The sequence below is a fragment of the Camelina sativa genome, chromosome 19 (assembly GCF_000633955.1).
Source record: "Camelina sativa cultivar DH55 chromosome 19, Cs, whole genome shotgun sequence".
Lineage (NCBI taxonomy): Eukaryota > Viridiplantae > Streptophyta > Magnoliopsida > Brassicales > Brassicaceae > Camelina > Camelina sativa.
In genome coordinates this window covers 3,229,508-3,240,935 of record NC_025703.1, presented here as the reverse complement: position 1 = coordinate 3,240,935, position 11,428 = coordinate 3,229,508, and the positions used below count along the sequence as shown (strand labels likewise).

The 11,428-nt window shown below is 39.7% G+C and overlaps 2 protein-coding genes and 2 pseudogenes across 2 annotated transcripts; 2 read left to right on the top strand and 2 right to left on the bottom strand.

Annotated features, from left to right (window-relative positions):
* On the top strand, positions 3,912-7,246 carry LOC104764463 (annotated as a pseudogene).
* LOC104764462 lies at positions 7,671-8,811 on the top strand (annotated as a pseudogene).
* LOC104764460 (importin subunit alpha-6-like) lies at positions 9,023-10,446 on the bottom strand. Its single transcript, XM_010487998.2, has 5 exons — positions 10,355-10,446; positions 10,111-10,251; positions 9,880-10,007; positions 9,534-9,791; positions 9,023-9,254 (listed from the first exon to the last, which is right to left on the bottom strand). Exons 1-5 carry the CDS (start codon positions 10,364-10,366, stop codon positions 9,239-9,241), a joined length of 555 nt encoding a protein of 184 aa, XP_010486300.1. The 5' UTR covers positions 10,367-10,446; the 3' UTR covers positions 9,023-9,238.
* LOC104764461 lies at positions 10,448-11,159 on the bottom strand. Its single transcript, XM_010487999.1, has one exon. It carries the CDS (start codon positions 10,900-10,902, stop codon positions 10,603-10,605), a length of 300 nt encoding a protein of 99 aa, XP_010486301.1. The 5' UTR covers positions 10,903-11,159; the 3' UTR covers positions 10,448-10,602.

The following is an 11,428-nucleotide window of genomic DNA, read 5'->3' as shown; positions in this document are numbered from 1 at the left end:
AAAGCCCTATGAAATAAGAACAAAGATACGGTTTTGTTCAATCTTTTGCTCTGTTTTCAACAAATTGGTATCAGAGCAAACCTGGTGAGAGCAATTGCGAGAGAGAAAGAGAGATACAAAAGAAAGAGTGAGAGATGTCAGGCGATGGGCAAAGCATGTTGGCGATACCCAAGTTTGACGGAGATTTCGAACATTGGAGCATGTTGATGGAGAATCTCATCAGATCCAAGCAATAGTGGGATTTGATCGACCGAGGCTACGTTGAGCCAGGCCGAGGAGACATTCTGACTGGAGCACAGAGAGAAGAATTGGCGGAGAAGAAGCTAACATATCTGAAGGTGAAGAACTATCTGTTTCAAGCCATCGACAAATCCATTCTGAAGACTATTATTCAGAAGGATACCTCGAAGCAACTGTGGGATTCTCTGAAGACAAAATATCAGGGGAATGATCGTGTGAAGAGAGCTCAACTTCAGCGTCTGAGAAGAGAGTTTGAAGTTTTGGAGATGAAAGAAACTGAGAATATCACAGAATATTTCTCAAGGGTGTTGCTTGTCTCAACTAACATGAGGAACCTTGGAGAGGATATGCAAGATCACAAGATTGTTGAGAAGATCCTAAGAACACTCTCAGAGAAGTTTACATACATTGTATGTTCGATTGAAGAGTCTAAAGACATAGCGAGTCTTTCAGTGGATGCTTTGCAAAGCTCACTTCTGTGTCACGAACAGAACATTGTGAAACATGCCGCAGGATCCAGTAGTAGCGATCAAGTCCTAAAGGTGACCTCGGAGTTCGGTGAGTGGAGTGGAACACGGGGAAGAGGAAGAGGAGGATCATTCAGAGGACGTGGCAGAGGTCGAGGGAGACAAGGCTTTAACAAAGCTTTGGTGGAGTGTTACAAATGCCACAAGTTAGGACATTTCCAGTTTGAATGTCCCGGAGCAGAGAAGCATGCAAATTATGTGGAATTTGACGAAGAAGAAGAGCTTCTACTGATGGCACATGTGGAGCTACAAGGCTCGAAAATAGAGGATTTGTGGTTCTTGGATAGCGGATGCAGCAACCACATGACTGGAAACAAGAAGTGGTTCTTTGAGATGGATGAGAGTTTTCGTCACTAGGTGAAACTGGGAAATGATGCTCGAATGGTGGTGCAAGGAAAAGGCAACATAAAGATCAGAGTGAGTGGGATGATTCAAATTGTTCAAGATGTCTACTACGTCCCAGAATTGAGCAGCAATCTTCTGAGCATTGGACAACTTCAAGAGAAAAATCTTGCAATCCTTATACAAGAATTCTTCATGTTGTAGCAGAGAGGAGAAATCAAACAATCATGAATCTGGTGCGCAGTACACTTACAGAGAGGAGAATGCCGAAAGATTTCTGGGCTGAAGGGGTTAAATGGATCACGTATGTGCTCAATCGCAGTCCCACTACATCCTTGGAGAATCAAACACCAGAAGAAGCATGGAGTGGTGTTAAACCAAATGTGAAACATTTCAAGGTTTTTGGGTGCATTGGGCATGTTCATATACCAGAAGCAAAGAGAACTAAGCTAGATGACAAGAGCTGCAAGTGTATCTTCCTTGGAGTTAGTGAAGAGTCAAAAGCTTATCGTATGTACAATCCCATTTCTAAGAAAATCATGGTGAGCAGAGACGTCGTGTTTGAAGAAACAAAGAATTGGGATTGGGGAAGGAACAATGCCGATGGTGTTGCCGATGGTGTTAATATCACCTCAGAAGTGCTTGCTTGGGAGAATGATGAAAATCATGTGTTCGGGGAGGAAGAATTCTTACAAGAAGATCCTGAGGTGACTGAAAACGAGGTAGCACAACCAGAAGTAGTGGCTGCAACAAGCTCCAGAGTAGGAGAGGAAACTGCAGCAGAGGTAGCTACAAGCTCCAAACGTGAGAAGAGACGTCCTACTTATCTACAGGATTATGAATGTGGAGAATCCTCTGATGAAGATGTTGTTGCGCACTGCATCAGTGATACGATGGCACTGCAAGTAGTTACTGCAGTTGGAGATCCTGCAACATATGAGGAAGCTGTGGCGTATGGTGTTTGGAGAGAAGCTATGAGGGCAGAGATAGAATCAATCGAGAAGAACCAGACCTGGGAGCTAGTTGATCAACCTGAAGGTACTAATATTATTGGTGTTAAATGGGTTTTTAAAACAAAGTATGATGAGCATGGAGAGTTAGACAAATATAAAGCAAGGTTGGTTGCCAAAGGTTATGCTCAAAGATTTGGGGTTGACTACAACGAAGTATTCGCACCAGTTGCGAGGTGGGATACTATCCGAGTCATCATTGCAACTGCAGCATATCAGAATTGGAGTGTCTATCAACTTGACGTGAAGAGTGCGTTTTTACATGGGGAGCTGCAAGAAACAGTGTACGTTGATCAACCACAAGGGTTTGTGAAGAAAGGAAGTGAAGGTCAGGTTTACAAGCTAAAGAAAGCTCTTTATGGGCTAAAACAAGCTCCACGTGCTTGGTTTAGCAAGATAGAGAGTTACTTTCTTAGGGAAGGATTTGAGAAGAGTGAATCAGAGCACACATTGTTCGTTAAGGCAGAGAAGCAAGGTCAGATTCTCATTGTCAGCTTGTATGTGGATGATCTGATATTTACAGGAAATTGTGAGAAGCTGATCGACGAGTTCAAGGAATCGATGAAGAGAAATTTCGATATGACAGACCTTGGGAAGATGAGATACTTCTTAGGTGTTGAGATACTACAGAGAGAAGAAGGGATATATATCTGCCAAAGGAAGTTTGCTAATGAAGTTCTAGAGAGGTTTGAGATGAGTATGAGCAATGGAGTGAACAATCCTATTGTTCCAGGAGCAAAAATTTTAAAGAAAGGGGGTGGAGCTGCTGTTGACACTACCATGTACAAGCGGATGATAGGAGGCTTGATGTACCTCACCGTCACGCGACCTGATTTGATGTATGTGGTATGTCTTGCAAGTCGCTACATGGAAAACCCTACAGAGGTTCACTTTCAGGTGGTCAAACGTGTCTTAAGGTATGTGAAGAACACTGCAGAACTTGGGATTATGTACAAGCGTGGAGGAAACTCAGGGTTTCAAGCTTATACAGACAGTGATTATGCTGGAGATTTAGATGATCGGAAAAGTACTTCAGGTTTTGTGTTTTTAATGGCTGGGGGAGCAGTCTCATGGAGTTCAAAGAAGCAATCGATCGTTGCATTATCAACAAGAGAAGCTGAATACATAGCTGCAGTCTCATGTGCAACTCAAGGAGTTTGGATGGCAAGAGTACTTGGGGATATCGGTCAGGATCATGAAGAATGTATCACAATCAAATGTGATAACAGTTCAACTATCCAGCTCTCTAAGAATCCAGTTCATCATGGACGCAACAAGCACATTGAAGTTCGTTTTCACTACTTAAGGGAGTTAGTTGGAGAAGGAAAGGTGGAATTGGTACACTGTGGTACTCGAGATCAGCTGGCAGATATCATGACCAAACCACTGAAGCTGGAGACGTTTGTGAAGTTGAGGGAGATGCTTGGACTTGTTGAAGTGCCAAGGTAAACTGTTCTTGCTTACAGCAAAACAGTTTAGGGAAGGAATTTGTTAGTGTTATTTGACAAGTCTTTTATTGTTCGAATAAACTCCTAGCTTGTAGGAGTCGTGGTAGTTGAATTGTTCTCCCATGTTTCTTAATTGTAGAAAATCCTCCGTATGATAAGGAGGTGCAGTTGTTGTTTGAGTTTGGCTATTTAAAGCCCTATGAAATAAGAACAAAGACACGGTTTTGTTCAATCTTTTGCTCTGTTTTCAACACCCTTTGGACCTTTCAGCGATCAAAATCTTCTCACCTGTTCCACATGATGTGGGTTTTGAAGCTTCTGAATATCCATCATCTGATGTGTCTCTGGATGCTCAGAATCCGATTCAGAAGAAGCAGAAACTGGAGAGACAGCTAACTCCTGCTGATTTGGTGTGCGCAGAACCGTGGTACAAATCTGTGAAAGCCTTGCATTTGTGGGAGGCTTCTTTAATTGATATAGTTCTCATCTCCAACCCTATGGGATTGCTCGGATTGCCATTCCTTACCCAGAACCCTGGATTTTTGTGTCTTCAGGTCCTATTGTGAATGATTTTGTTTGCTTGGGGTGTGCATTGTGCTGAGTTGTTACCGCTAAGATGTAGATCTATATGACTGAAGCAACAGCCAAAATTGGACAGCTCATGATGGAAGATCTTGTCTCGATGCATAAGGAATTCAGATGTTTTTATGGACCCGGGGACTCAATTTATCCTGGATGGATACAAGATTTAGATAGTCAAGAGGTACCAGCCCTTGCTTAAAAAAGTTGTCTTCGGTGAGAGTGGTGATGATCTGGGCAGTTGGATGCGTCTGTACAGGTAACTATTATTATTGGCTTGTCTAACTATCTGTTGCCCCGTCATTAGTTACCAGCTCTTCAAGTTTTCATGTTTTTGATTTCTTCTTTACTTTATGTCCAATCTTTTCCACAGTTTAGATGATATAGAGAGTTGCATGAACAAGGTTCAAGTTGTAAAGTTTGCTGAAGAAGTTTGTTATAATGGGACCTTGATCATCAAGGCCCTAATTTCTGGTCTAGATATTGGGGCTTGCAATTGGTTGTTCAACGGACCTAATGGAAGTCTAAGTTATGTGTCAAACTCCATCTTAGTTTCACTTAAGTTTTGATTTCCATGGTCTCAAAGGAACCGATGTGATGGTTTACTCAGATATCTCATGCCTCCAGTCTTCTGCAGAAGTTACTGAGAATGGTTGTATTATCTCCCAACCCGGATAATAATTATTTATCAACAATCAGGTAACTCTCACATATGACTTTATCTTACATTTATTAGGATGTTTGTTTGGGACTTAAAGTCGAGGATCTTTCTTCTTTACTGTTATACTTTTTTAGTAGTGACAATAAGGATGAAGACTTGGCTGCTTCATTACTAAACACAGAAGACAGCTTATAAGAGATGGAGAAACTAGCTTTTGTTTGTTCATGTGCTACAGAATCTGCTGATGCTGGTGGCTCAACCTTGATAACGATTACTCGTGTTGGGATATTTCTGCAGCTCCTAGAGCTAATGTCAGATTATATTGAATCCTCGTCTCTGAAGGTTGGATTTCTCTTTCTTATTATTCTATAGTTTTACTTCTCTTAAAATTATGAAGCACCGAAAAAGGTGATTTCACTTGAAATTATTCTTTAGCTCTGTCTGACTAAATCACTCTAGTCTGGATTTGCTTAGGTTCCAATCTTTGTAATATCTTCCGTGGCAGAAGAGCTATTGTCATACGCAAACACCATACCCGAGTGGCTGTGCGAGCATATCGACAGGAGAAGGTATACTTCTGCCAATTTTCTTGGTTAATAATCACTGAATTTTTTATTTGAGAAAATGAATCAAATGATATTTTGATTGAAATCGCAGTTAATTTCAGGAGAACCATTATTTGGCCATCTTAAATTCATTAAAGACAAGAAGATCCATTTGTCTCCTGTCATTCACTCACCCAACTTAATGTAAGAAGGGGTTCATAGTTTTATCTCTGCAATCACTACTTGATGAGTTAGTTTGCGTGAATGCATAGTTTGCAAACACATAGCCATCCTCGTTTATAATTGAAAGTATCATCTCTGTTCCCCTTAAATCATTGCTTAGTTCAGTAAAATACCTCGCATAGAATCTGCAACCTAAATCTTGGGGTGGGGTGATTCCATTTCAAGAAGTATATTACAACATTCACTAATTTTTTTTTTAAGTTATACGAACAGAACGAGTTGGCAAGAACCATGCATTGTATTTGCTCCTCACTGTAGTTTGCGGCTTGGCCCTTCAGTCCAACTTCTTCAGCGTTGGCGTGGAGATCCAAAACCATCGCTTGTTCTTGAGGTTTTTATATCTTTCTCTCTTTCCTAGCTCCATCAGATGATCCAGTGTGAATCTCTGTCAATCTATCTGATTAGAAATGTATTGCAGGATGGAATTAGTTCAGGTTTAGCACTTCTCCCTTTTAGACCAGTAGCGATGAAAGTTCTCCAATGTTCATTTCTTTCTGGAATAAGGTAAGGTTTGCCTTGCTGTATGATTAAAATTACATTTCATTCTGGTGCTTCGTAGTTGTTTTTTGTTCTGTCTTCTTGAATTAAGGAATCTGAGTTGTGCCTGCACAAAATAGGAATTAGCATGGGTTCCTGTGCAAGGGCATACCTACCTTGAGTGATATGCCTTATCGTTATTTAGCGACCAGCAATTTCTCACTATCTCCCAAATTATTAGTTTAAAAAAAAAAAAAACATAGCAGCTAAAACGTTGAGCTTGTTCTCATGTAGTCCACAGGCCAAATGTGTAATCTGAAATTTGCTTGTCAACCATGAACCATTACTCAGATTGCAAAAGCTCCCAACACTTCTTTCCGTTTTGCAGCCAAAGATTGTTTTGGTAACGATTCTCGTCCACTTAGTTTAGAAATCTTTCCATCGTGCATCTGTTTATATTCATCTATCTGATACCATTTTATGAATAGGTCCCTGATGCTGTCAGTCAGAGGATCAATCTTACTGAGATGAAGATAAACTCAATCCTGAATTTTTCTGAGAACCAGACGCTTGTTGTGCCAAGAATTGCAGACAATCTAAGCGTAGAGATTACGACAGTACTGGAGCTGGAGAAAACTGAGACAACGTGAAAACTTTGGTATTGAAAGATTAAAAGGTGAGCTTCTGATGGAAGATGATGGGAAACACAAATTATTTACAGGGTTGGAGCAAGAAGAAAGTTCAGGGAAGGCTCGGCCATTAAGGTATTGGGGCACAGTGGCTCAGGAACCACTTTTGGGCGCGTTACTGAAAATGGGAATAAAAGGATCTATAGAACACAGCACATCTGAGAATGGATCAGAAAACAGTGTAATTCATATAGCAAATCCTAGCAGTGGCCTGATAGAGACCTCAGAGATGTGTGCTGCTATATTGTAGCAGAAGATGAGAATGTAGCCTCTCAGATCCTCCAGGGGATTGATGAAGTTCTTGATGGAGTTTAGAGGATGTATCAGCTGACTGACCCGGTCTATCAGTGTATTAGAGTGACTGAATTAGATGATAGATCGTGTAAATATTATGATTTGTTAGTTTACTGGAATACTCTTTTATGTATTTTAGAGTCTCTGTAACATACTATTGAAGGAGAATAACAGAACCTCTTCCCATTTCTTCTTCTTCTTCCTTCTCGACTCTAGTGCCTAAAGTTTGCAACGTCATTCATGAAGTGTCTTATATCAAGTTTTCAAACTAATGCATTTTATGTTTGTAAAAGTTGCATTCCCCGAATCTTTTAGTTTCCAAAGCAAGTTGCTAATATTTCAACTACTATTTAGAGAAAAGCTAATATTTCAACTACTATTTTGTCTTTCTTTCTCAACCTACTCAAACCTAATACTCTTCTTTCTTTCTTTTTTTATGAAATGTCTACCTTAGAAAATTGGGCTACACCCACTAACTCACTAAGACAGAGAGAGAACGAATCAACATCTCTGCTTTGATATCTACTTTTGGGTCAATTTATTAGCTTTATAACGTCTTCCTCTTTCACATAAAACAAGAACACACAACTTAAAATATATTACTAATTTGCATTTAGAAGGGGAGAAGTAAGATAGAGATATACGAGCTAATCTCTGTAGCCATTTAAATAAATCAGAGAGTTCAAGTTTTTAAGCTATGGCGATGTTCAAAACCTTATCCTTTTTGTTCTTCTTATGCATGGAACCATGTCTGCAGACGTGAATTCCACGTTTTCTCTCAATGGGTTTGTAAAATCCCCGAGCTTTGACAAGAGTGTTGCTTTGTTCCGAGACTCGAAGCTGGTCAATGACAGTTCTTCGATTCAGCTGACTGACTCAGTGAGTGGAAGCGTGGGACGAGAGGAATTAGAGATCTTTCTCGACTCACTTCTCGGTTTCTTCCGTGTCCAGTGAGATTGGTGATGTTGCCTTGGCTTTTCTTTCTGGTGGTTCCAACTAGTTTCCATCTTATTAGTCTGTTTGGTAAGAGGGATAACAGTTCCTCTGCTTTAGGGTTTCTATCACACTATGCAAAGAACGAGACAGTTGTCGCTTTTGAGTTTGATATCTCCAAGAGTGGAAACTGTGCAAGAATCCTAATTGGTAGTCCTGAACCTTCTAATATCAGAAACCTTTCGTTTGTTGGTGACTTAATGATGAACAATGGAGGGACTGTGAGCTGTATGATTGATTACGAGGCAAGTTCTAAGAGAATGATGGTTCGATTCAGAAAACCTAGTTCGATAAAGCTGTTTGATCCGTTCTTCTCTTTCTTGGTAGACTTGGCCAAGTTATGGGAAGATGGTCAAGTCATAAGCCTCTGCCAATGCGAACTCTTCCAAGGCACATTTTCTCCATTCATGGAGCTTTGTAATAAGGCATTCAGAGCCACTTGAACCGAATGAAGTTTCCACGGAGGAGAAAGAGGGTCGAGGGATTAGTGAGTGTATATGGAAAATGCTTGGTGCTTTGGTTTTGGGTGCAGCTTGTGGATCCTTAGGGGCAATGTTGGCTTTGTATCTCTGGAAGATATGCCGTGTTAGGCGGTCAATGGCGGTGGTTCCACAGGAATGTGCTATTGAACAAGGCAAGAAGTAGTGACTAGTTTGGTTTTGAAAAGGTGTCTTGTGTTGTGGTGTAAATGTAAGATCTATAAACCGTAGTATCCTTCTTCTTCTATGGCTTTTATACTTGTAAAATCTAAACTGTGAGAAGATGTAGGCTTATTGATATGTTGTTGCTCAATTAAGTTAGTTGTTGATGTTGTTCTTGATCCATTTGAACTATCATCAGTGGTCACTTAGCATCGTTCTGTTCCTGGATTGGAATGAAGAATTAGCACCAAATTTGTCTTCTTCTCTCACTTTGATGTTTTATTGGAACAGAGCAATGTGAATTGAGTAGCAAAAAAAACAAAAAAAACAAAATGTCTCGTGAACACAGATCAAATTTCTAGAAAACAACACAGCGTTCACATGTGTCATCAGTTGTCAGTTGCTTATATGTCGCTCCATAAGAAAGAGACTGGTTTAAAGTGAAGCTTTCCTCAACATGGGACACAAACAAGACGAAAGCAGATACTAAAAAAATCCAAAACAAAGTGTTGAAGCTGTATTAACTTCCGCCACAAAAGCAATAGAATTCTAACCCTCCCAAATCCTGCCAACAACAAACAACACTGTATTAGCTTCCGCCACAAATGCAATAACAAATATGTATATATATATATATATATATATCCAACATCCTAAAATAAAAATCAAGTAAAACGGGAGTCGAGACCATTGAATATAAAACCCTACAAATTTTTAAACCACCAGGCGAAATCTGCTCTACGTCCAAACAACTAAGAATATCTTGATTCTACATAAACCTGTGAAAAGTCTCAGGGCATAAACCTTCAACCAAATGTGAAACCACCAGCAGTAGGAGCATTACCTGACAAGCCAATACAACTCGAGGAATTTCACAATCTTCTCGTCAGTATTATCGTGACTTTTAAGATCCTCAATCTTCTTCAAACCTCCTGCGTCATCAATCATCTGGGCATACTTATAACCGTCTACTGCCTTCTTCTCGGCTTCGGCAACTTTCAGAATCTTGTATAGACCTTCCAAAGCCGCTGTGACGACCCTTGGATCAGGACACGTCAGGAGATCACACAGCGGTTTAATGCAGCCTTGCCTCACGAGAAACCTGCAAAACGAATAAGAGAGTCAAATTACAAGAATCGTTTCCAAATAGTCAAAACAGAATACATACATAGTGCTTTATTTTTTCTTACTTGATTTGGTCATGATTGCCACCAGAAGTTGCATTAGAAATTGCCCAAAGTGCTTCCTTTTTTACGTCCAACTCACCGGTCTGAAGCAGCTCCAACAGAGGCTTAATAAGGCCAGCTTGAATCACTTGCTGCACAACAAAATTTCCAGTCTTAAATACAAATGAAAAAGCGACTTCTGGTTCTATTAAAAGAAAGATCCGGGGTTTTCGACATTGTTGTCTAGTAACTCACTTGAATATGACTTGTGTTCCCAGCTGTAATGTTAGAGACAGCGCAGCAAGTTTCCTTCTTGATGCTCATCTGTACGTATGGGTTGTTGTATGTGCTGTCCAATATGTTTAACAGACCAGGAAGCGCACTGCTTATAACTGCCTGTTACGGCGATAACAGAGATGATTTACTAAGTAAACACCAAACCTATCAGGAGACATTTCGTATAACAAATAAGGTAGACAATTAGGGATGGTATTAGTACCTGAGTCTGCATATCATCTCCGGTAACAATATTTCCAATGTTTGAACCAGAACCAGAACCAGAACCAGAGCTTCAAACATTTCTAATGTTTTGGCCGAAAGTTGTCATGACTTAGATCATCTTTATCGGAAGCTTTTAGAAGGAACTCTTAGCATTACTGTGATTAAAAATAAATCAAAAATAGGAAAATAATAAGAATTAAAAATAAGAACAAGATAAAGTATTACAATTTTTCACAAGTTACAAAATCAACATAGTGAAAACAACTGAGGACGTAAAATTGGTAAAGACCAAAGGTAAGCATTCAAGATCTTGACGTTTCCACCGTTTGAGATTATCCCCAAAATGATATATCTCATCAACTTCATCGGCTTTCCTATGATGTTCATTCTCCATCTCTGCACCACCATCCTCGGTGGTCCAACCAAGAACCCTCTTCGTCGGTTTCCTAACCGCACCACGGCTCGTTTTCCTTTCCTCCTTTGCTGTGGCCACCAGACCCTCGAAGGAAGACTTGAAATGGCATGGACTGCGTTTCTTCTTACCATGTTTTTAATACCTTCTTCTTTGCTTTTTGGTCTCGGATTTTATCTAGTCTTCAAATTTAAGTTTCTGATGGTTTTGTAAAGCTTGGAATCAAAAGAGCTTTTAATCATTGAAAGAGGCAATGATTATGAGCATCATGAAGGCCTATGGTGAGTAGGATTGGAGGTTAACCTTTTTTAAAAAAATATTCCATTTCTATCTCTCAAATAGTAGTATTGTACTCCTAATCAAGTTAAAGATAAATCATAGATCTATTAACTCAAACTGATCAAGAATAATTTGAGCCTTAAAAAACACATTTGAGTATTCGAGATATCATAAACTGTTACTACTATTGGTAAGCCGGTTTTGGTGACGTCCTCTATTTCATCAACTGGAGTTTTATAACCTTTAAATTTCACAGTTGGTAGATTTTCATTGGAAGTTTATATGACTAAGCGACTTTTTAGTGACGAAGTATAAATCCACCTGATTTGATTCTAATGTTTTGGCCGAAAGTTTTCATGACTTAGATCATCTTTATCGGAA